Source organism: Vanessa tameamea, chromosome 2, assembly GCF_037043105.1.
Source record: "Vanessa tameamea isolate UH-Manoa-2023 chromosome 2, ilVanTame1 primary haplotype, whole genome shotgun sequence".
Taxonomy (NCBI): domain Eukaryota; kingdom Metazoa; phylum Arthropoda; class Insecta; order Lepidoptera; family Nymphalidae; genus Vanessa; species Vanessa tameamea.
The window spans coordinates 614652-641718 of NC_087310.1; the positions used below are offsets into that span (position 1 = coordinate 614652).

Below are 27067 nucleotides of genomic sequence, written 5' to 3' on the forward strand. Positions count from 1 at the left end.
CAAGTTATCTTGTTAATTCTCTAATCTGTCAAATTCGGCACGAGCAGAATGACCTTATTCTAATATTTACAAACTCTACGTTACCTTAGAGCTGAGTTTGTTTTATAATAAAATTGTTTAAATAAGTTATTGATTAAACGTTTTTTTGATATATATTATTTTTGTTATTTATTATTATTATAAATTATATTCAAACAATTTTTCAAAAAAGTTCCTTTACATATCAAGACCACGTGGGTTGCAAAAAAGGAACCAGCGCTCCTGTCACCAGTGGAGGCAATAAGTGTTATGCTTTTAATAAAGGTTTTGCACGAGAATAATAATAATAATTTAATGTTTGATTCATTTATATAGAGTAAGCAACAACTTATACATAATTATTTTAAGGTGAGTTGTAGGACGTTCAATTTGGACTTTATAATAATCTTTATAAAACATAAAGTTTCCGCCCGCGACATCAACCACGTGTAAGCAGGTGTTTGGTACTGTCCTGTGTTATGATAATTTTGGCTAAGTAGTTAATATGTGAAATTGTAACAAACAAAGAAATAATAAAACTCACTTTTATTATATTAGTTAAGATATGCTCTATGTTTTAAAGTCACTCGCCGTGAGGGGCCAACTCTACAAGTGCACCTGCGGGGGCGGAGGGGTCACACATGCTAGCCCTCTGCCTTTACTCCGGCTCACTCCCTCACAGACATTGGTGTTGGACGCACGCGTGTTTGTGTCAAATTCTATTATCATTACGATTTGTTTTGTGAAAATGGTTCTTGCAGACTTTTTGACGGATACAAGAAAGAAGTGGCTTCAGGTAAGAGACTTTACGCTTTTCCAGTTATTTGATATTTTATTTTAATATAGTTTAATTATAATTGTCGCTAGAAAATATTGATAACCACATAAACTTTTGTCATATCAAAGAATCAAAGTATTTCAATTCAATTATTACCAGGAGCTTTCAAAGCTTCATAGAGGCTTTTGGAATAATCTCATAATAATAATAATTAGTTCAATTAATTTTATTGTTGTGATATATGTACATTTATTTATAAATTGTTTTGTGTACGAAGTGATACTACGAGACCCGTTCATTAGATTTTTAATTTTCATATTCGAATTCAAAGATTTCTCAATGTATCCGGTTTCCAGTTCCAAATTCCATCGATAAAGAACAGGAGTTTTCTAAAAGCGTTTAAAATAAATATCCATTTAAATGTGCTTATAAATAAATAAGATTTAACAATAACAATATAAAGTTTACGTGTTTCTCAAATAACTTAGTATATGATTTAAGATAAATTGCGGTTATATTATGATTATTTGCACATATTTTAGGAAATATGATAAAATGAGATAACGAATAACATAGCGATTGGTTTGAATAAATGTTTGTCTGAGATAAAAGGGAGGAAGCAGACGGACGGGAGCTCGCTCAATATTGGTACAATAATGACGTGAATATCGTTAGTCAATTGCCTTCAATATTATACTTAATTATTTATTTGAACACTATGAAGAGCGATAACCAAAGCTAGGAAATGTATTCTTTATTTAAATTTTATAAATATGAACTTGGAAAGAATACAAGAAATATAAATCACATATCACAAAGTCCACAAGGGTTACAAAGGATCTAAGATGTGGTTATAACGCCTTTTGTAGGCAGGAACGGTTATATTATATAATAATGGCACACTCACCCTTCAAATCAGAATTCAGCAATATAGAGGATAGATTTTATTGTATGTGATTAGTAAAAAAAAGAGCAACTACTGAGTTTCTTGCCGTTTTTACTGTTGCAATGTAAGTTCCGAAACAGTTGTAGCTTTAACTTCAGTTTAGTAAAGTTAAAGTTTCTTGTAAAGTTACTATTTAACTGTGCTTATTAGAATTACTAAAATAATGATTCTTTTTTTTATTTTGATTCTTGGAGATGTAATAACCGCTCATTTATATTCTAAATCCGAATTTCTATATTCTAGACCAATCTTAACTTGTTTTTGTATTGAATAACAACAAACATTCAAATCCCGAACACACAAACTTTCGCATTTAAAACATTTGTGAGATAAGTTGCGAGATATAATTTTGGAGGTTACTTTTTTAACGAGTTTACGTCGCAGCTCTAATATGATGAGTTGAAGGTTACTTTAGACGATTGTAATGTGTAAATAAAAAAAAAAATTTGAAGCGATATACGTCACGGCGATTGTTAAAAAAGTTATTTTTTTAATAAACAGTTCGTTATCTGTTTATTGTTTTGAATCAAATGACGGTAATTAGTGTTTTGTTTTATATAAAAAAAAAACTAACGTCTAATTAACGTAATGATTTCTGCGTTGTTAGTCAGTCCATTACGTTAAGAAGGGTAGTGTTTTTGTTCTACTATCGAATTTAAACGTCCCTCTTAATACCCAATTCCAAACCCAGGGTACTGACCTTCTTTATAGAGGATCCGAAATTTTTTTACTGGTCCAACACGAGATATAAATAATAAGCTTGAGATTATAGGCCAGCCACTACCAACGATGCAGTAACCGTTAAATATCACGAGTATTCCATTGAAGGGAACTTAAACTGGATTTTAAATTAAAACGAAGGGCGTATAACACGTGACAGGAGTTCAAACTTTTTGTTCAGAATGGCTTCACTGAAACCTTCATAATTTGTACCTTCATAAGAGTACTTATAAACAACAATCAATTCAATTTACATGCTTTACTTTAGCGAGCGGCTGTACAAGTTTCCGCTAACTTCTCTCATTATCGCAAACGCAGACCGCCTGGGCAGGCTGGCTAGTGTCAAAATGATAACAATTAAATGGACAATATCTACAATGATTTGTTTGCAACACATCATACTCACTTACACTTCTCTTGTTTACTCGTCTATTGTCATCGGTATTATATAAGCGGTGTTTGTTTGCGCGATGTTGCTTCATAGCACGCGCCGGAAGGTGCGAGTAAATGACAGCTTAGGAAAGAAAATAAACTCTTGCGTTTTAATTTAATTGTGTTTTCATCGTCATGTTATATGTATGAATAACGTGTTTTGTATGCTATATATGTATCAATGTAATTCACGTCTGCAAATTTTTGTTATACTACGATATTATTTAAATTAATAAAGGAATTAGTCGCCTCCAAAATTCTTTCGTTTAAGCTTGGTTTCATTTTGTTTTGATAAGGAATGTGTTTTAAATTTTAAATTATCTTCTCAGTCCGTTGCCGGTTCTACTCGGTAGTGCCTTCTGAACGGAGGTAGCTTTACAATTTTAATTTTATAATGCAACATTGCGATTCATAAGTGTTTATAAGAGGCTACGTAAATAACTTGATATTTATAAATCAATTTACCTTCATACTAATTTAATACTATTATACGTAATAACAAAATCTAATCAAAATCGTATTATTTGTAATATTGCAAGTAAAAGCAATCATTTTATATAGAAATATAATGAAATTTTTGTGTAATAAATTATGGTTTCCGTTCTAAAAATATCTTAACATACTTGAATTCTTTATCTTCAGAGAGTGCTTCACCGCGCCTCGAAGAGCAAGCATATTAACCCTCCGTTGTTACCTCACTAAGGCTGCGCTTACATAATACATTTCAGTCGTCATGTATTGAATGTGGTTCAAGTTAAGAATTAAGGCAGGGTTTTGAAGTTTTTGTTTTTGATTTATTTTTGCATAGTGTGCAAATTTATCATAATAGAGTCAAATATTCAAATCAGAATTATTTAAAAAAAATCAATAAAGCTTTTAGAAAATTGAGTTCAGATACTTTTTGGAAAGCAGAATACGAATCAATGAACTGAGTTTATCACAGGTAAAAGGGCCATTAAACTTAGTTTCAATGCAATTAAAATTTTGATGCGGCATGAATTATGTCTCATATATAGAAATAGGTCCTTTTTCACGTTTTTTACACGTTTCACATAAATATGTAAATTTTTTTAGCTCACAATGTAGTTTGAAAGTTTCTGCTCTATCTAATACAAAATATCTACTTTATTTAATCTTTCTTCTTCAAAACAGTTGCATGCTCCAAAATTCAGGGCAATATATTCTGGCGCCGCACGCCTTCATGTGTTAACCTTCAAATCCGCTTCTGATCCTGATAATCAATCAATAAAATCTATTTCCAATCTTCGGCCTGCGACTATAGTGTACAAGGGGACAGAAAAATATTTTATAAAATTATCTTCTACGTTAAATGTTCTGCAATTGGTGGACTATAATTAATAATAATGACCGTGAACAATTTTATACATTACTGGTTTTTGTCTGCCATATCTCTCTAATTGTTTTAAAAGTTACAACTGATTAGGTTGAATCGTTAAGTATATACGTTACAAATAAAGAAACATTCTTAATCTTTACAACTTCTATGATTTTTTATATAAATTATATTTTGAGTAAGCCGACGGGTAAATAGCCATTGGTAAGAAATATTAAACTCTTTATATTCCTCACATAGCCAATGCGCCACCAACCTTGGGGACTAAGATGATATATCTCGTCTATTCAAATTCAAACCGTAACACAATACTTAATATTGATGTTTGGCGGTAGAATATCTAATCAGAGGGTCGAACCTATCTAGCATAAAGTCGTACCACCAAGTTTATTTTTATAATTCTATGTATATACTCTTATGTAGAAAAACTAACTTTAATTTCAATACGATTTCTTATTAAACTCAGAGCGAAGAATCGGGCAAACGTCTTTCTTTTTTCGAAGAATGTCTGGATTGGTGGACTTTCGTACAAGTAGCAATTTTTCACAGGATGTTGTCCTTCAGCACTGAGAGCGAAATGAATTACAAAAATAAATTAAACAGAAGAAAATTCAGTTGCGCTTGCAATCGTCGGATAAGATGTCCTAACCACAGAGCCATCTCGGCTCATACGATCCTTATATAGAATAATTTAAATGATAATTCCAACTGAGAGACGCCGACAAATGACTTTTGCTCTGTTATTGTTACGAGTATAAATCATTATCATGACAAAGCATTGACGATTATTGATAGTAGACTCGTTCACTTTAAATATAAGTATCACGATCGGTTCCTTGAAGTGCCATTGTTCGTTATATCGCATGATAATTTCATTTTATAATAAAAATAAATCAAATCAAAATAGTTTATTCAAGTACACTCTTGTAATAACTTTTGAATTGTCATCTTACAAATTTAAAGTTAGCACGTTATGGATATGGATTCTACCAAGAAAAAGGCACTTTTGTCATGTAAATTAAGGAATTCCGTTCCGCGCATTTATCTTGTCTTTATAGTATTGTATCAAAACTAAATAATAGTTTTTATATTTTCATTTCACTTCATACATCGAACTCATCAATTGGAACGCGTAAAATTGGCTGTTTATAGCTCGTATTATATTATGGAACGATTTCCTTGCTCTAGGACTGCTGTGTACTTTACATAATAGGACACTTGGTGCTTTAATCTTCGTTACTAGTGGTTATTTAATGAATTTGAATTTGAAAATTGAGAATAAAGGATCTTTAAGTACTACTGTTTCTCTAGAGAAGACTCGAGTTGCAAGATTGCATTTAGCATTTATATTTTATATTCGATTACACGGAAGACGTCTTCACAAGTAATAAAAAAAGAAAAGTATTGAAACTTATTTGTCGGGTCTTATGATAAAATCCTCTTCAAGACCACGCGTCTGAAAGAGATAGCAATATCTTGTTCTGATAAATTAGCTTAGATATTGATACGTTTATGTGTTATAGTAAAACTAATTTGACTTTTTTTATTGAATCCATAAATTATGAAAAAAAAAACATTTCTTTTACGTCAATTTCTTAAGTCTAACTAATTTATTTATTGAATAAATAAAATATAAATAGGTTACAAGAAATCTCTGTCTAAAGTTCTACAATACTTCGTTGGAAATTATTTCAATGAATAATCCGTTATATGTTTACTTATTGAACTTAGTTATTTAGTAAACGAGTAACCTTTTGTTGCTCATAAAAAATTAAAAACTTAAAATAAAAGATCAAAGTAATTTTATTATAGTTCAATAATTTAGATTTAAGTTTGACGAGACGTTAACTGACCGAAACGTAAAAACGTCTTTGAACGTAAGGCAACAGTCCTGCGGCATCGTGATCAAGCGTCTATTGATAAAACCATTGATTATACATTAATAAACAATGTTTATTTAAAAAAGTTCTTATTTGAAACAAATTTACAAAATTAAACATGCTATTTGTTATAACCGAAGCTGATAATTAAACTCTTACCCGACTTAATATGGCTAACTCTATGCTTTTGTGACATTACTGTAATAAAAATAACGTAGCCGTAATAATTTATATCATAATTGTAAGTATACAAAACTTCCATTTTTGATTCTTAAAATGTTCATCTGTGTCTATATGTCTCGTGACTAATTTCTGACCGGTAAACTTAGATTACGCGATTTGTTCTTACGATATTGCTTTTAAATGAAAATGGGGGTCTGATTACAAATGTTTGACAAACAGTCCGCAGATATATTGTTGGTCATTTAAGTTAATTTATTTGTTTACTTACACATTTAAATAGAACTCTTATGTATTGGTCGAGAATTGATGACAAAATATATTTATTATCACGGACTTATCACGGACCAAATAGTTGCATACGGAGATCAAACAAAATAAAACACATTTGTATATTACAAATTTATAAAAAAAATATTGTCAACATGATGATCAATTCCGGCCACGGTCATTTATGCTCAATTGATAAGATTGCAGCCATGTCAGTTTAAATATTAAAAGTAAAAAGTACTATCAAAACAATACTTAACACTATTACTGATAAATATTTATGTGACTACATATATATAACGTACGTACGCTTATTATAAGTGTGTGCGTGTATCAAATGTCGTAGCTGTTCTCTTTCGTTAGTTGTAACACTCGGTTGTAAATCAAGGGAATGAAAGCGGGTTGAGCGTTCAACTTTGATCGCTCCACAAATAATCGCTCCAATATATAACTGTTATGTTTTATCGCGTGTTGATTCTATATTATAGAATTGAATATTCCGTTTTACATTCTTGATCACTGCGTTTAGATTTATCCGTTGACACTTGAGACAGACCTAAAGCTTAAAGATATTAAAAGATATATATATATGTATATATACTATGAATTCTCGAACCGGCTTTGTGTTATTAATATTTATATTAAAATAAAATATATGTTTGTGTAATAAATTCCTTTTAAATGTACATTTAAACAATGTAGTAACAATAGTAAGGCCTAAAATTTCAAATCGTATTTCCAATGTCGTCTTCGGAACAACTGTACGCGATCATGACGATATTAAATTATATTATGGAATCTATTTTCGGAAGTCAACAATTCAATTATTAATTTCCTCTAAAGTATATTTTAATATGTTTTTTTCTTTATCGTTGGTCTTCGCGTGTCTTAAAACTTTTATACGTAAAAGTACGTGGAGTGATCTTGAAATTTTGAGTCAGCGTCTAAATTAAAATATTTAAATATTGTTTGATGAAAGTTAATCATTGAACAACTGAATCTATGAACCACTTGTCTCCGGGCAAACCATTTGAGATCAGTAATCTAGGACAGACCAAATGTCACCTAGATAATTAGTTTCAATCGATTTCAAGTAACCCATTTAAATTATTTGTTTGTACACAATGTATGATGAAATTAAAATATCCTTTATATCTGTTAGTGAACTTATCAACTTTCTCCCTGTCAATAAATATCATATTAAATATGTATATTAATCCTGTCTGCCTTTGGAACTTAAATAAATGACATATTTGGAATACTTAGAGAAAGGGATATTCAATATCTGGATTGGAATTTCAATTACGCCTGTCTTAAGATTCTGTCTGAATTATGAATAAATTCCCAAATCAGGGAGTGCTTAGAAGATATTCAGGGTTCTCTTGCTTCGTAATATTACATCTAAATGTTAGTAGGAAGATAAGGTTAATTTGTCTTGTTAAATTTTTTAATCTAATCTTTAATCTCTCACGATAATATAAATATATAGGATCTACTTTTTCAGCCTGGCTGTCATTCGCAAGGTCTCTGAAATGACATCGTAAATAAGTATATAAAAGTTTCCAATTCACATACGAAGGAATTCAACAGGTTCAACATGACAAATCCCCAAGGTTTTAAAGTCCGTTACGTGCGTGTCGGGTTTTTGCGTGTATCCGCGCCACCGATGTGTGGTTACGGTGACCGAGCACCCTCTACATAACTTCCTGATTAAACTAAACAGATTAATAATAAATACTTAAATACTCTTTAGTATTTATTATTCATCAACGGTCGGTTAATGTTATTAGAAAATCATTGATTTCTAAAAAAAATTTAAATAACAACAACGTGTTCTAGTTCAGCAGAAGTTATCTCTTGAAACTTTTACGACAAAAACATTAAATATGTAGTCACAATTCGAAAGAGTATATATTGTTAATCGGTGTTAGGAACTGAGATTTCTCGACCACTATCAACACGCTGGTTTCTGTAGTACACACAAATTCAAATGAAACGATCGTCCACGTGGAGATTGTATATATGTAGATACACATATACACCTCCCTATGGAAGATTGTTTCATCAGTCATCCTAGGCAATCTACACGAGTTTGACAAACAATAAGAAAACAAATGTTTTTTAACTAAATTTATTTTGACACATAAAATATTTGATAATCCCATCCAAAACGGTTCAGTAGTTTTTGAGAAAATCGCGGACATACAAAACATACTTTTTTTGAAGTCAAGTCAAAAGAAAATGATATATATTATTTATATACTCTATATTTGGTCGTTAAATTAATTATCGACTCTCCTTAAATAGCTACATAAACACCTTCAGTTTGTGATATGTGTGCGTAAAAACACAAATAGATATTATGAATACTAGAAAAATAACAAGCAAATAGAATTTGGTTTTTTACTGAAACTAAAATATTGTAACAGTATTTATATATCAGTTTTATTTAACCATAATAATAAATTACTTATTATCTTAATATATGAGTTGGTTCGTCAAAAATAGCGCACCTCCTCGCTACCTAAACGTGTTTTAATAATATTTATTTAGGGCTATGTTTTACATGTGAGTCAGGCGTAATTAATTAAGCTACTAGCGAACGCGTTAGCCGAATAGTGACGCAAGATTAGACCCTTGAGGGATGAAGCCGCGCTTAGCCTACTTAGAGAGTACAGTTGGATACATTTACAGAAACATTTATTTTTAATTTGACACACTTTAGAAGTAAGTTAGTTACGTTTTTGAAGACTTTTATACGCAGACAATAATATTATTAACACGTCTAGCAAAGGATGAATTATAATTGTGATAACTATTTATAAAAAGTACGATTACTTTAAAAAATACGTTAATCTTTTATGATACTAATAATACTAAAAACCCGCCCGAGTTCACATGGGTAAAATAGCCTATATATAATTTTAAGGTTGAAAACAAGACCAGAAAAGTTGAATATCTCGGCTTTTCTTTTATAATATGCATTTATTATACACATAAACCTTGCTCTTGAATCACTGTGTTCATTGATGGAAATCGAATTAAAATCCGTTGCGTAGATTAAAAGATCAAGCGTACAGACTTTGTATTATTGTGTTTTGACAATATGGAGCCGACTGTACGAAATACAACTTTAAGTGAAGTGTAATCGAATGTGCGCGTGCTTAGTCAGGTGACACTGAAAACTTAATTATAGGTCGATGCGCTAAGTTGGACGACATTTTACGTAAAGTTATTCGGTCGGGTCTCTTCGTGTCGCAATGTACGCAAGAGACATTACACAAAACTAAGTTACTCCGGTCACCTAATAGTCTTTACAATAAGTTCACACATAAATCAGCCTTTTTGACTTAAAGCTTAGCTACAGTTTCCAAAGTCTTGGGTTCGATCACATTGAATTATGAGAGTGAGAAAATGGAGAAGGCATCTGTACGTACGTACGTGTCGCTTTAATATCTTCGACAATCTGATACGACCAGTGAGATAACAGATATATTCGGTTCCTGCTTTTCTAGCAAGGGAAGTGCAACGCTGCCAACTTCCTAACACTGAACTCCTACTAAAAAATTCTTGGCAGAAATATACAACATGATTTTATCGCTCCGTAATTCGATACACATTAAGCGTGCGGCAGACAGAATGACAGACACATAGACATAACCTGACGCAACGATAACATTTCTGTATTCGTTGAGAAATTATGCAATGCTGTCTCAAGTTAATATGATCTTCAATACAAATTTTATTTAAGTCCCCCAGCCGCGTCTGTACGCGATAAATTCAAAAACTACCAATCGGATTTTTATATGGTTTGCACATGACATAATGATTCATGAGAAAGGTAATTATTGAAATTATTGAATTGAAAGGAGATTATTCTAGAGATATCAGAAAAGAAATGCCGACCAATGATACCAATTTTATATGTCGACAACTATTCTACCCGTGCGAAGGGTCTAGCAGGTAGTTCCATATCTAAATCTTCTGTACGTATGTATAGTGAACTCCTCCTCAACGGCTGGACTTATTTCGGTAAATCATGTTTATTTATCCCGGAATGGTTTAGATTCGGTGGCGCTGTGATCGAGAAGTAAAGACATATTTTATACCGATATGTTCAACACATGATTACTATTTATATTCAACTGAAATAATTGATGTAATGTAATTAGTGATGGCATTTCCAGTGTTCATATTTCTAAATAGTAATGAAACTTAATAGATCCCCGATAAGCGCTGCTGTTGTCGAGTCGTTGGAACATAACAATGTTAATTGAACACGAAATAGGACATCATTATATCGATAAATTAAATTCTAATTACTGACACAATACATAAATAAAAGCATTGAAAGCATTGACAACTGTTTACAATGTTTTAAAAAGTCATCTTAAATAAAAAATTTTACGCGTCTTCTTAACTCGTTTTGGTATTATTTTATGGAGACGTAGTATTTAGTTTTAGTGCATTGTTAAATATGTTTTCGATAGTTTAATCGCAGCAGCGCTGTGACGTCAGAGTAAAAGTCGTGAACTCTCAGCCAGCCGGGCGCCGGTCGCCGATATAACTACGTTTCGCAACATGCAGTAATAATTGCAGTCCAATTACTTTTTCGGGAATCATACAATTATAAAATAAAAATCAGCTAATTTCGGCTCACACTAACTTACACAGTTAAATCATATAAAGAAAATCGATAAAAATATATTAATTATTTTTTTTGACACCGACTTGGAAATAATTTCATTGATAAAAAATTACGCAATATTTTATTTTTTTTTAATTATTGCAACTTAAAACCGATTCGAACGTCATTAATTTTTATTATTAATGTTTTTTTATATGTTTCGTTTACTATATCACTACATAGTATAAAACAAAGTCGCTTCTCGCTGTCTGTCTGTCCCTGTGTATGCATAGATCTTTAAAACTACGCAACAGATTTTGATGCGGTTTTTTTTAATAGATGGAGTGATTCAGGAGAAAGGTTTATATATATATTACATGCATAAGGTAATAGAGAAACACTGATAATTTTAGAGATTTCTAATGTGAGTTCGTAAACAAATAAATTTCTTTGCACTTACATTGCAAAAGCTGACTGAACCCTACGAGACTGATCTAAATAATATACTATAGTATTAAAAAAATCTACAAAAAGTCCGCGATGATATATGTATATCTCTGAGGGATAACCCACAATAACCATTTTTTATCCTTTATTTTTTATGAGAAATAATGACTTATTTACGAAGCGATTTTAAGCAATACAACATCAATCCTTATTCAATGAAGTTCCTTAATTAAATAAATTGTATATTTAATATAGATCAATATGGTCTTTTACACAAGTAAAATAAAATAATATTTTCGAAGATGTTACGTAGCGGGTTGTGTTTTCTAATTTAAAAAAAAAGCCGTGACTATTGTATACATTCTGTAGCATATTTAGTATCAGGTTTGCACCCGTGCAAATCCGGGGCGGGTCGCTAGTAAATATTTAAATCAAAGGCATTAAAATATGAATCGATGAATTATTTTTACATACACACGCCATGTTTGTTTCGTCCGATTCCCTCGATGATCTCGATGTCACGTCTATCATTAGGTTTTAGTATATTTTGTGTTGCATAAGCCCTTGACTGGCTATTGACCTACTTTTAATATAGCTCTACATTATCTGATAACGTGTGTTTGATAATAGTTTCATAATATCTATGGTATTAAACTTCATAATGTAGAAAATTTACTTTTAATATAATATATAAATTTAAATATATATAATAATTTAATATAATATATATATTTTGGATGGCGGTGTCGGATTATGAAATTTTCCGAACTTCAAACGCAAGAGAACTGAGGCAACACGTGACTACCACGTAACAAGTTCAAACACGTTTATATATTGACCTTTGGTTTGCTGATGTCGGATTATAGACGGTTCTGGATTAGACAGGGGCCGAATTTCCAAGTATTTATTGATATGGTACATCTAACATAGATCGTTAGGCATTTTGAGCAGTAACTAGTAGCATAAATTATTGTTACTAAAGTAAAGAACCTGAGTAACGTAACGATTACTTATTTATATTTATTAAACCAATGATGAACGGAGATAGCAGCCGAGATGGCCCAGTGGTTAGAACGCATGCATCTTAACCGATGATTTCGGGTTCAAACCCAGGCAGGCACCACTGAATTTTCATGTGCTTAATTTGTGTTTATAATTCATCTCGTGCTCGGCGGTGAAGGAAAACATCGTGAGGAAACCTGCATGTGTCTAATTTCAACGAAATTCAGCCACATGTGTATTCCGCCAATCCGCATTGGAGCAGCGTGGTGGAATATGCTCCAAACCTTCTCCTCAAAGGGAGAGGAGGCCTTTAGCCCAGCAGTGGGAAATTTACAGGCTGCTAATGCTAAATGCTAATGATGAACGGATATGAACAAAATAATCAATAATGAAAGTAAAGTAAAAGTCTTTCTATATCCCACAGCTGGGCTAAGAGCTTGTTACATATTGAGAGGAAGTTTTAAAGCAAAGCGGTTGAATGATGCACGTGTGATGCTTCCTTTAGCGCCGAACACAAAATGTCAAAAAAACAAACACATGTAAATTCATTCAGTGACCATTGTCTCAATCCTAGGCTTACTAGCAAGGCTTAGCAAGGCCTTACGTAGGCTTTTTGTTTTAGCACATGTTACAATAAAAGTTAGAAATAATATCAGAATCCAAGTATCGGGGAATAGTCTTTACGATATGGAAAAGCGATTTCAACGTAAGTCGGTGTGGAATAAATCGCACTCGGTGTCGATGGCGACGACTACTCGTTTTGTTTGTAATAAGGTTTTCGACGATTCGAAAATCGCGCTGATATTACATTTATTTGAGGTTTTTTCGATTTATTCTCATATTGATGGAATCGTTATTAAAATATAATCATTTTTATCCGATTGGTAACATTTGCAGATCGTTTAAAATTGTATAACATGTATTTTCACATTTATAACTAAATACTTTATTAAACAAGTTTTCTTTTCATATTTCCTTAATGTACATATATATAATTCACATAGAACATTTTATGATATGTTTCATGCTTGTGTTTTTCGTAAGATATATTCTTTAATGTCAAGTTATTTCAATCTCGACTCGTAATATCTACTGAGCAACATTAATCATAGATAACTTCGTCCTTATATAATATTTGTCTTTCTTTTCAGGCTTTTAAGCTGTTTAAGCGGAATAAAAACAAAAAGAGCGCTCGAAACCGGGTCTCTCCAGCGCTGGTGCGCTCTCCGTCATATAATGGAACGGTGGACGCGCGCGCGGAGATCGATCTACAACGCTTCTGCCCCTGTAGAACCTCCATGCCACCGCTACACATCGCGAATGAGTCCTACGAGAACACATCCTACTACAGCAGTTACAACAGCTACGACTCTCACAATGACAGCCTACAGAGCTACAACAATTCAACTTGCGATAGCTCGGGACGGTCCGACTCCGCGTATGATTCGACGCGTAGCAGTCCCGCCCACACCAGACCCGTTTGCTACGCCACGGTCACCTACTTTAACGTAAATGACAGCGAGGACAGTAGCAGCATTCACACCGAATATACGCTCCTTGACTATGATCCTGATGCTGATGAAGATGAGAAAGCTCAGAATATGATAAATGAAAGCTTGGAATTAGTTAGTACGTTATGAATTGTTTATAAACTTTATAATAACGGATTTCTTATGGTTAAGTTAAAAGAAATAAATTGTAAAGCCGGTGTTATAAATCGGTGTTTAGTTTTACTTTAAAATATTATGATTTTTAAACGACAATTTTTTTCATTACGTTTTTTTTTTATCTGTGCTCAAGTTTTGATATTTCCATATAGTAAATTCTGTAATCGATTTTCTTTGAGAATGATTTAAAATCACATTTGAAAATGGCAGAGAATCAACAGGAAGCCAATACAGTTACTTGAAATTAGTTTACGACTTGTAAATATGTTCCGTATAAACACGCGCAAATGAAAATGATTTACAAAAAGTGGTTTAAGTTAATCGGTTCATCCGCTATTCGCGACAATGTTTTGAAAGATAAATAAAATATAAAGACAATATTTATAATATATTTAATTGGGATGAATATAAAATAATTAAGATTAATGTAAAATTTACATATGACCGAAAAAAAATAAACAATTGAATAAAAAATCTTTCACTGGCAACACTATTTTTTGTGAAGATGTTTTTTTTACATGATGAATTATTTGTTTATAATTTATAAATCTGTATTGAAATAAATAATTATAATTAGATGTAGTGATTACCAAGTTATTGTGATAATGCATAGATGTGTAATTATGATATTGATCTCAAATAAAATTTATATAGATTTAATTATCATCTGACACAATTGTAAATAAATATTATAAAATATATAATGTTTTGTTTTATTTATGTCTGTTGGTTCTTTTTCTAAATGTGTTGAGGTTGAATTAAAACTATAAACAGTCTATTTTCTGTAGCACTAACATAAATTTATTAATATAGTCTCCGACGAGTTGAATATTTTAAATACTAACTATCTTACCAGCAACTACCTCATCTGAAAAAGATATTATTACATTATATACAAAAAAATATGTTAATAATAATAATGAGATTCTAAAACCAAAACAGCGTTTAATAATTCAGTTGATAATTACTTTAAATAACACCTTTAACATCACGCTCTAAAGACACATTTTATATAAAATGTTTTTGAAAAAAACGTTCCATCCTCTCAGAGGAGTTTAGCATTATTCTTATTGGCAAATTTTATCCGACACACCAAAATTTTATTTACGAACAAGTAATTTAACAAAAAATACCTTCAACAATTGAACTTAATAAAATAACTTATAATTCTCATTATGGACAGTTTCCGTTAGATCTAAAACGGGTTCCTTTGAACAGACAGATAATGGAAGCTCATAGGAACGTTTGTGTTAAGAATGTTAATTATTAAAGTATAAAATTAGTCTTTTTCGTGGTTATTTATTTATAATTGTACGTCACTTACATTCATGTATTAATTTTATCCAATTTATGTAAGATATGAAACAAGTATTGTGTCAGTCCAGCGCCGAATATGGGTCTTGTATGAGTAATAGGTACCTACTGTAGGTACCTACTTTTGTTTTTGTTAATTGGTGCTCGTTTGTGTTTCTGTTTACCGCGTTAACTACGCTCAATTAAATTCGATCGTTATCGAATATCAATAAAAATTTAATAGAATAATTTAAATATATCAAAATCCTTTGTCCAAATCAAAATGTATTGAATATTTTTATAGTACACATACATACATATGTCTAGCGTACGAGAATTTTCATAAAACTGTCGATAATATACATAAAATAGACAAACACCGCTGATGAAATAACATTTTTATTTGAAGCTTACTATAATATTATATTAAGAATGATTAACTATCTAATCAAATATAATTAAATGAAACGGAGCGAAATAATATCGCAAGTACAAACCGAAAAATACACGAGGAAAGTCTATGGATTTAGAAATAATTATAATAAACACGGATCCCCAAAATATTTCAGAAACGACCGATATTTTGCGATGGGGTAGCAAGTCAATACTGACTCAATAAACAAACCAGTTTTCGCGATCATCAATAGCTTTTGTAACCAGACGCCTATTAGCTAATTCCAAAAACGAGTTCTTCAGGTTTATTTTGTGTCCAATAGTGCCGTCATAACAGCTCATTGTAGTAAACAATTCATATACAAACATATTGTGTGAAGAATGTCTAATGAGAAAGGATTTATGCGTAAAATAATTGTTATTGTATTAAAGACTGGTTTTTCGTACGTATAATTATTATGTATTCTGAAAAAAGAATTACCGATGTGACAAAATATTGTCAAGATATTAATTGTATATAATACAATATATACACATAAAGGAACTATTGAATTTAATAATGTCATGGTGTATCACGTTGTCTAGATACAGTTTACAAGTAGTATTAGTATTGTTTCTGATCAGACTGTCGAAAAACTCGCAGTAAGTCATTTGGATGTGTGTTCCGTGGTTCGAAAAGCATGTAAAGCTGTTGGTCCCTCGCCTGAACTCTTTCCGGTCGAGTCGGATTTGCCGTCCCATTTTATTATGAGAGTGAGGCAATAGACACACCAGGGTTTGGGCACACACTTGTGCACTATAATATGCTCTGCGCAGTCGGCTGGTCTCCCTTAAGATTGGCTCTTCCAGTATTTCCACACATAACCCTTATTAAGAATATCTTATTGCTAGTTCCTCGACGTTGGACGTTTATTGTTTAAATAATTTATACTGAGTATATTTACATATACACAATAATAATCAGAATCGTGTCAGTAAAGTTTTTATTCTTTTAATAATTATACCATATGTAAATAATTTTTAAGACGACTGCGTTTTTTTTTTGTAACTACTTTGCAAAAAATCAATTTCAATTGAAAGAATGTTTGAAATATAAGTTAACTCATAAAATTAATTATAACAATGAAAATCATGTGCTTAATATAAGTTTTGTACACTTTTTTAAGATTAACTTGAGTTACTTTTGAAGATATTTACTTTATTACCTTTAAATTCATCTTTTAATATTCAAGTCTTAGACTTGATCCTGTAGGACTATTCTTTGAGAAGTATGAAATGTCAGAATGTGATTTGCGACATTGACATTGAAATGTATCATATACACATATCAAAAATGGCGTATCATCGTAAGTCGGTTGTGAACATTTCACGAGTGAGATACGAAGTGAATTCTTACAGGACCACAATGCTGTAATCGAGGTATATCTAGATGACTTTAACGTTTTATTAAAATTCATGTTCAAATAAAGCAATCAAAACTTTTTTATACACACATAATTAACGTGTTCTTACGATTACAACAATTACAAACGATAAACAAATGTTTATTTATTTGTACGTTTCTTGCGTCACGTAACGCCTCTGCTGTGTACACAAGATGTAAGGACACAGTAATCATTACGTGGTTGTCATCGTGTTTTATTTTATTATATATATAAAAAAATATCTTTTAAACTGTCACGAATAAGTGAGCGATAGAAGTACTATCTACCGTAGTACGTACCTACCTGCAATGTTTCCGTAGTCTAAATTCTAAAACAACGGAAAACTCAGGATTAAATAAATAGTTGACACAAATACTTCTTGTTGAAGTTGAATCCAAATCCCATCTGCAATGTTATTGTGATCGAGGTAAAAATGAACAAATGTTTATTAACAAAAAAAGGTTTTTTAGTTACATTAAAGACAATTTTTATAATTACTTTTTTTATTTTTATTTACTAAAATTAATAAATTAAACTATTAAGTTGAACATAGCAATGGTAACTAGAAATATTAATTTATTTTAGAGCTTCAATATGTAAACCTATTTATTAATTATTTTAGCGAATCATACAAATATAACAAGAGAAAACAGTAGATTTTTTTTATGGCATTGGTTGGCGTGCGAACATATGGGCCACCTGATGGTAAGTGGTCAACACCGCCCATAGACAAAGGCGCTGTAAGAAATATTAACCATTCCTTACATCACCTATGCGCCACCAACCTTGGGAACCAAGATGTTATGTCCCTTGTGCCTGTGATTACACTGGCTCACTCACCCTTCTAACTGGAACACAATAGTACAGATTACTGTTATTTGACGGTAGAACATCTGATGAGTGGATGGTACCTACCCAGACGGGCTTGCATAAAGCCCTACCACCAAGTAATTTTTTCATTAAGACAGATAAAAAACTCAATAAATATATTTCCCCTCTAAGCCAAAAGATGCGGAAGGAACATCGTAACAACATAAAACGAACACACAAACATACCGACACATGCCGACACACGGCACGCACACGATCAGACAAAAAAGTTAAAGTTTTTGCACCCTGTTCTTCCTACGGAAGTAGTTTGTGCGAGCGAGACGACGCATACGCAAATCGTAAATACGAGCGAGACGCCAATCGTGGGAATGACTGGGGTAGCGATATCCCATACAATCATTGAAGTGGGACGCTATGCGTGGATTTAGAATAACATTAGCTGGTCCCCGAGTGTCGCATCTGTTCGGGTCAGTTTAATTGTGACACCTGTGTTGCTAATTTATTATGTAAACGGTTACTTTGCCACGGAAACTTATAGCCCTTTGTTTGATGTGGTAATATTACCACAATGATTAAATTTAAAACGATAATTATTTATCTGTTATTTTATTTTATTAATGCATTGTATATATTTGTTATCTCAATATGAAGGTACTAACCATTTAAGGCTAGCCTTAATAATCAAAGCCTTTTGTATAGTTAATTAGTTTATGAATTGCTAGGTCACTTTCAAGGACATACATATTTATATTAAGTGGCTTGTATGTTTGCCTACTTAAATAACAAAAAAAAAAAACAATTTCAAAGGTTCCCAAATGAAAGCATTGTTTAAATATTTAAAAAAATAATTTATTTTCTCTCTTTAACATCGCAAGCGATTACAAATTTATACAAAAATATACAAACGTATCGTATGGATACTTATGATTTAGATGTGTATATCTAAACACACTATAATGTATAAGGAATCTTCACAACCATGTGCAAATCACAATTTAATTTTAAGTGAATTCAAAAAAGTTTAACTATGAAACGATTTCGTCTCTGTTAAACAAACACAGTTAGACATGAGCGAGAAGAAGACAGTGTCACTTTATATATTTATGAAATTATAACATTAAAGCTTGGTTTTTGGTCCCAATATTTTCTAAGCTAATGATAAACTTATCAATATACTATATATGTATCACACAACTTATTAAATATTATTTATTCTAAAAACAGTCTTCAAAATTGATGTTTCAAATTAAACTCTGAGATCGACAACAATATTCAAATTTTCATCATTCGGCGAAATGTTCAATATACGAAATCAGTCCAGTCGACTTTTTAAATACAAAAAATGTTTAGTATTTAAAATGTTCAAGAGTGATTTTATTTACAAATATCGATAATATTTATAGTTTTTCGCTATTATACATTTATGCAACATTTTTTTCTATCGACGGATAATTTCTTGAGCAATTTCTAATAAGCTAATTCCGCACCCCAAGGTCTATACGGCTTTGAACTATTCTGTGAGTATTGGTGATGGGGTGGATGATGCGGATAAGGAGCGGGGTAGTGGGGTGCCGTTGGGGCGGGATGTGGGCCTGGAGGTACTGAGGGACCTGGCGGAGCCGGTGGTCCTGGAGGGTAATGGGGATAGCTAGGCGCAGCAGACAGAGGAGCGGCGATCGCTGGAGGTGCTGATATCGTCGTTGCAGCTGTTGACGCAGGTGGTTCTTGTCTCAAATCTGTGTAGCCATGCTGGGGTTGAGGTACACTGGGGTATTGAGGATAGCCCCAGTTTGTTGACTTTGCAGCTAGTTCTCGTTGCGCAGCGAAGCACTGAAGATGACTCATTAGCCGCAGGCGTAAAGGATCCTGGATGTCCAATCCCTCGCAGCTAACGAGGTATCGTGCGACTTCAGCTGCACACTCTCTAAAGCCAATGCTGTGGTAGTCCATGGCGTAGCGTTGAGGATCGTACGCATATGTGTCTAAACCTGCAAACAAATATTGATTTATTAGTTTATTAGGCTTTCTATTTCGAATCATTACTCAAGATTCATAAAATATTATAACGACAGTTAAAAGCAATAGTGTTCGTTTCAAACGCATTTAAATTTGCTTAAGCTTGGTTGGCTTAGTTCCACCAAAATTATATTCATTCTTAAGTACATATAAGTATGCGAATAAGATTTAAGATAAAAACTTGTAGTACAGGATTTCTTTATAACGGTGCCGTTACCGAGGCAGAGGCCACCGATGACCGTCACGTCCCATCTCATTGTCCGGTTTCTTTTCTTTCATAAAATAAAGTTTTGTATTTCCAAATTTTTATTGTGCAAACTACAGCTGCAGTTGATGAAAATGTAAGGGTTGAAGATAAAAATAACTTGTTCTTGCAGATGCGCTTATTAAGTATACAAAAAGCTTTCAAAAAGAAATTCATTCGAAATCAAGAAAACACAAGTCCATTCATATTTACCCTCCCTGACTTACGCAATATATGAGAGTGATGCATAATTGGTAGCAAACGGTGCGAGAGAGAGAGAGAGAGATTCGTAACGGGAACCTAGAGTTTCCGGCGTCCTTCCGTGGGGTAAAAAATTAATAACAAGATCCGCTATCCTCTAGACCCATTGAAAAAGAAACGAGGGGTTCCGAACTGGAGTCAGTGGGGCACCGGGCCAAGAAGTTGCGGAGCTGACAAAGTGCTCGGCCATTATTGCGTACATTTGTTGCTTTTAAAATATTATTGTGCTCCAATCTGCTATTAAAAGTTCAAAGTTAAATATATCGAAAGAAATTATTGCGAATTCTCTATCAAATAAAAGAAGCGTCAAAATACGGTCATCAATTTGCTTGAGTTTAAATTATGAAAAGTCGTAAGTTATAAATTTTATATTAATATTATTAGACTCGGCCACGCGGTGCTCTGTCTACGTTATACGTATCAAATTGTTTAGCCAAAAACCTTCTGTGCAACATGCTGAATAAAATATTACAAATTTAATTTCATAATATTCAATCGGTTTATATATTTAATACGTGCTTAAAAACAGCGATCTTTATATTTGAATAGGTTTGTTTTGTAGGTGAGTTTAAATAATAATTAAGAAACTAAATAGGATGTCTTTGGTTATCTGACTTATTGTGTTCTTCCATTACTTCCGTAGGGTCCTCGTTTTTTTCCTAAGCATTTTTTTAGATACAGGTGGGGTAACTACCCTTTCGGTGGAACATTCTTTACTTCCGTTGCTTGTTGGATACATACATTAGGGGGATGCAAATTAGGAGTTTAGATTTAGTTCTACGTTAATGTTGTTTGGAAGTTTAATATAATATATTTCTTATACGTGTTAAGCTGTTAAGTTTAGTTTAAGTTAAGCTTTCAGAAATTTAGACCAAAATGAATAATTTGAAATGAAGAAATAATACAAGTCTTCGTGGCAATAGAATCAGTCCGTCCGTGTACGGTGCAAAAGTACCAAACTGGACAAATAATTAAATGAAATTACATTCCTTATTAATATTACATAAATGTTAGTAGTTAAAGTGGCAAAAGTGGGGGGGAGTGACGAATAGTCAAGCAGTCATTTTATGAAATCAAAGTGGACTAACATTATGAGTATTATTTGACTACAGAGGGACCGTCCCTCACTGGGGCGAGTGAGACGCAGTCGCGGGTTCGGTTCCCACGCAGCCCCATTTCGAAAAGAGATTATCTTTAGTTTCAGATTCATTGAATTCGTATTGAATAATGGTGGCTGGTACCAATTTATTGTTTACGGTTTTTATTGTAAATCAGTCTTAGTCTGGTAATAATACTAAAATTTGACGACCTCCGTGGTCGAGTAGTGTGTACACCGGTTTTCATGGTTGCGCCGCTCCGAGGTCCCGGGTTCGATTCCCGGCCGAGTCGATATAGAAAATGTTCATATTTTCTATGTTGTCTTGGGTCTGGGTGTATGTAGTACCGTCGTTACTTCTGACTTTCCATAACACAAGTGCTTTAGCTACTTACATTGGGATCAGAGTAATGTATGTGACGTTATCCAATATTTATTTATTTATTAATACTAATATTGTTTTAATTATACGAAGCTCTGCAAAACGTAATGCTGTAATTAAGAATGTATGTAGGTAGTCTGTAGAATGTGTGTTTTCCTAATCTAAGCCTCGACCGCCAGACACGAACATACGAAATTTAATTTACTTAGAGTCTGTGTACGTGTCTTCGTAGAAGGAATTCGAGTTGTATGACAGGAATCCAAATTTAAGTTGACTACCTATCGTGTAGTCGATGTAGCATAATTATGACACATTCTTAGTTATTTTAACGTCACTTCACAACAGATATGTAACTGGATTGTATGGATCGTTAGTTAATAAATCTATCAAATTTTAAGTAGTCGAATAATTATGAACAATGCATATATTTTTACGTGGCTAGCCAATAACAGTAGAATTATTAAAATAAACTAACCTACATACACAAACATCAAAATCAATATATTGATTAATATTCGGGTAGTTCTTTATAAGTGCGAAAGAGACAAAAAAATAGATCACATATCACTAAGCCGGGTTATCGGCCACTTCCTGTTTGTTAAGTTTTTCTAGCGCCAGGTGCGTGTCCGTCTGTCCCCTCTACCTGGTGGACTAGCGATGGCCTTTTAAATGTATTCGGACCTATTATGATGTGGTTTTAGATACTCGATTTACTAGCTTTTGATACTTTGAAGTTTTTTATATCATTCAAGATTGTTTTTCAACAAACTTTTTTTTATTTTACAATTTATATTGCGAAAATTGTTTGTCAAACAATTGTTGTTAGATAACAAAACATTGTTGAAAAACAGGTTTGACCATCTTAATTCGACCGCAAAACAGTTCCGCTTAATATATATAGGACTACGACCATAACTTGTCTAGTGTCCAAGTTATGGTCACAGACCATTTGTCTTCAGGTGGCACGTTTTCTTGTCGTTAACAGCAAAAAAGTTCGTTAAAATAGTCATGGAAAATAATCAACATAATGAATGAGCCTTACTTCCGACGGTTACTGACCGCAAAGTTTAACCGCAAAAATGCTACCGAGATTTTTAATAATTCAAAGGTCAATGGCTTCACGGCGGAAGGAAGAGTTAGTTACTTTATAATTATTTTGTGGTTACTATGTCGTGATATATGTATATATTTCAACCCTTCGACACGCATTCGTGCAGCGTGATAGAGTAAGCTCCATACTTTCAAAAGAGTAGGCCTTATCCTCATAGTGACACGTGTATACAGGTGTTGTTATGTTACTTTACTTTTATATATTTATATAATTTCGGTGACTAGATTAAAACTAAAAGCAAATCCTATGAATTATACTTAAAATCCAATATTGCTTCACGGAAGCAAACATTTGAAATAAGCCATTAAAAAAAAAGGGATAGCAAAAAGTAACCGAAAAAAATGGCCACGAATGTACACTAAAGTACATTTTGAACTCTATTACCAAACCAATAAGGTTGAAAGTTTTCTTTGTTAGTGTAACCACCTGTCACAGAAGCGTGGGAACTCAGTGTAAATGATAAACTGATAAGGATTGTATGCGTGCGATATTAGATGTTAATGTTTTAGTAATTAATATGTTTTATTAATTACGTGACGTGTTTCTAAATAATGCAATAAGGGTTTGTATCTCCGGATATACGTTGGTTTTTTAAATAATTAACTCAGTTCAATTATCAGTTACTTAATCAAGGGCATAATGACTGTCCCAACGGTCTGTATTTATTATGTAGTAGTTAAAAATATAAATCTAATTATTAAGCTATTTCGCAGTTACTCTCGAAGTACTTGGGCTTAGAATTAACGTTGGATCAAAGTTTTAATTCCAGTTATACATTCAGCTTTACTGTACGAATGTCAAAATATTTTGAGTAATTTCGCGACAATTCGTCGAGTCTTATATAAACGTAAAGGAAAAAACATTTCCATCGCGTATTCGTCCGTTATCGTAATTTTATTGAACCGCTACAATTAAATATTTACAAACTAACGAAAACGTCAGAGTTAATAAAAGCTAAAAATAACTCACAGTGATATAATACAACGACTAGTGCGTTCATTTTACTTTTGTACAACTTAAATATTTTTTGCGTAATCTTAACGGGATTTTGTTTAATTTAAAGGAAACGGAAATGATTCTTGAACGCACAAATGACAGGATAAACGTCTAGCGGTTAAAACGTGCTTACGGAACTACAATTACGTGCCTCCAACATACCAGTCACTAAAAATAATGATTCGTAAGTTTATGTAAAAAAGTAAAATGAGAAATGTCACTCAAATAGAATACTTGGTATAACACCAAGAGCATATAGAATAATAGTAAGTAATTCAATAAGCACTCTGCTATATTTGCCCTCTTGTTATATACAAAAATGACAACTTATTCGGAAAATAGAAAATGATTTATACGCAGTCGGTTTTATCATTGATAGCGATCTACAGGCGATCTCTTGTGATGATTAGACTTACAAATAGACTTACAAATATGGGTAGAGCAGATGTATAATTTAATCGTTTTAATTACCTTTAGCGTGCAGCATCTTCAAATGGTCGACAGTCAGTTGTAATATCTCTGCTTTCTCCAGCTTAGCGCTGCCTTGCTTTTCACAAGCAGCTGGAACAAGACGCTTCAGCTCTGTGAGCGAGGTGTTGATCCTGTCTCTTCGTTTTTTCTCGATGACGCCGCGACGACGTTTCCGTGTCATCAGCTGACATGAGTCTCCTCCTGGCGATCTGCAATAAATTATGAAATTTTATATGAATTACGGGCATTTTGTAAACAGGCTGAATGTTATGTAAGGGAGAGAAATAACGAATTTTTGCTAACATTTAACGCAGTCATAATTCGCGCCGTAGATATTTTGATATATAAATTAATGAAGGCTTTTTTCGTATATAAATATTATATAACCTTTATAGAATTAGATTGTATGATTACAGTAAAAGGTAAAACCCTCAAAATATAACGATAAACGAGCGCGTGTGTGAGTAAAATACTGAACTTTCACACAGTATTTTTGTTTAAGAAAACCCATGAAAACGGATCATCCGGCATAAACGCTCTCAAATGTGACATTTAAAAGGTTATGTCGGTGCTTAAATTCTTCCTCCAACAAATGTATCAATATGATATTGAACAGAAAATATTTAAAATTATTCAGCATTACGAATAACTAATAAAAATAATATTTTACTTATATTTTTCTTCAGTTAGTAACTATAGTTACTGATACTAAGTAGCTATTAGATAAGTCTTTTTATAAATGATTTACTGCAATATTAATTGATATAAATATAAATAAAGTATATGGTTTTTTACATTTATTTTTTATATTAAAATACACTAAAAATGCAATGCATCATCATTCACGCCTTTCTCTATAATATACGATATTTGGTCTATTATCTGGATATAACTTGCGCAGTAGTGTTTTAAATATACATTCACGCAGCCAGATAGCCAGAGCTATCAGTAATATAACGCAAACAATGCAAATCAGTTTTTTAGCTCGTTACGCAAATATCCCATTTTTACTTGCTTCAGAATTAATCATAATCATCAACCTTAAGTCGATTTAAAATTTAAAAGTAATGAATTATAATAAATATTGCGTTAAATATGACAGCGTGCTAATAAAAAAGTGGTCGTAGCAAGGTGAATACTCGAAGCAATCCAATTATATACTGTAGCGCGTAGCTTAGCTACAAGTGTAGAGCCTCTACGACATAACTGCTACTATTCATGAAAACAATTAGATTTTTGTGTGAAATTTCGTAAAAAAAATGAAGTATTTTTTTTCTCAGTATGTACTGAAATGTATTGAAAATAAACTCGTGTTAATAAGTTGATTTGTTTGTTATCTATAAAGATTCCGTCCGAAGGAAATGCAAAAACTTTTCAATGAAATAAATAATAATAGAAGAAGTTAAGTGATTTTTTTAATCAAAGCTATGTACGTACTGCGCATCTTTACTGCTCTCCTCAGAAAAAGCGTCGTCTTCACTTTCGGAGTGTGTGCGCTTGTTCCTCTGCGTAGGCGCAGGAGGTGCTGGAGGTCCCCAACCGTAGCCCCACTGTGGGTTTTGGGGTTGAGGCTGCTGAAGCGAATTGGATTCCATATGCCTTTGGTACTCCATAGTAAAAAAATTTAATAAACTATATATTTTTATTAAAATCCGAAAAACACCGTTTCACAAAGTTTTGGACTCTTCCGCAATGAAAGCTTTTAGGATTTGTCCTAAATTAAATCACTATTACACAATGTTTTATCTTATGCACTTTGCAGTTTAAGGTATAACTTTCAATAATTTCAGGAACTTGATATAATTAGCACAGTGGGCACGCATGCGGAGCACACGTAGACACGTGCGCACGCGTCGACCGCCGGTCGCGGAGTGTGCAGCCGCGTGACCGGCATCGCCGCCGCCCTGTGCGGCCGCACTCGCTCTACCACCAATATACAACAACCAAATGTTATAGAAATCTCAACCATATGCTGTTGTATTAAAACTAACGCCACCGCATAATAAAATTGTAAATATCACAACAATACCACGATTCATGAGCATGCTTTAAATTTAAAAATAGACCTTACTTCTCTGCAGATAAAAATGAAAACAACTGCATTTAAGATCAAAGAGGGTTGACTCGAGTCAAAAATGTTAGTTAGACGTGTGTATACAGGAACATAGCTATTGCAGCGATCGTAATAAGGGCGGAATATGCTTGCGTTATTTGTATAATATGTTTGA

General features: G+C 32.6%; 2 protein-coding genes across 2 annotated transcripts; one reads left to right on the plus strand and one right to left on the minus strand.

Moving 5' to 3' along the window:
* The first annotated feature begins 692 nt into the window (after window positions 1-692).
* Window positions 693-14478, plus strand: LOC113398240 (uncharacterized). The gene is made up of 2 exons (XM_064215766.1): window positions 693-814; window positions 13806-14478. The coding sequence occupies exons 1-2, from the start codon at window positions 767-769 to the stop codon at window positions 14292-14294; spliced, it is 537 nt and encodes a 178-aa protein (XP_064071836.1). The 5' UTR covers window positions 693-766; the 3' UTR covers window positions 14295-14478.
* Window positions 14479-19700: 5222 nt separating this feature from the next.
* Window positions 19701-26556, minus strand: LOC113398239 (hairy/enhancer-of-split related with YRPW motif protein). The gene is made up of 3 exons (XM_026636876.2): window positions 26277-26556; window positions 24840-25048; window positions 19701-20250 (listed from the first exon to the last, which is right to left on the minus strand). The coding sequence occupies exons 1-3, from the start codon at window positions 26450-26452 to the stop codon at window positions 19730-19732; spliced, it is 906 nt and encodes a 301-aa protein (XP_026492661.1). The 5' UTR covers window positions 26453-26556; the 3' UTR covers window positions 19701-19729.
* Between the last annotated feature and the right edge of the window lie 511 nt (window positions 26557-27067).

Coding starts and splice junctions, on each gene's coding strand:
- LOC113398239 (XM_026636876.2), bottom strand. CDS start 26,452: ATGGAGTACCAAAGGCATATGGAATCCAATTCGCTTCAGCAGCCTCAA. Junction 25,049..26,276: donor GAGAGCAGTAAAGATGCGCA/GTACGTACATAG, acceptor AATTTATTGCAG/ATCGCCAGGAGGAGACTCAT. Junction 20,251..24,839: donor GAAGATGCTGCACGCTAAAG/GTAATTAAAACG, acceptor ATTTGTTTGCAG/GTTTAGACACATATGCGTAC.
- LOC113398240 (XM_064215766.1), top strand. CDS start 767: ATGGTTCTTGCAGACTTTTTGACGGATACAAGAAAGAAGTGGCTTCAG. Junction 815..13,805: donor CAAGAAAGAAGTGGCTTCAG/GTAAGAGACTTT, acceptor CTTTCTTTTCAG/GCTTTTAAGCTGTTTAAGCG.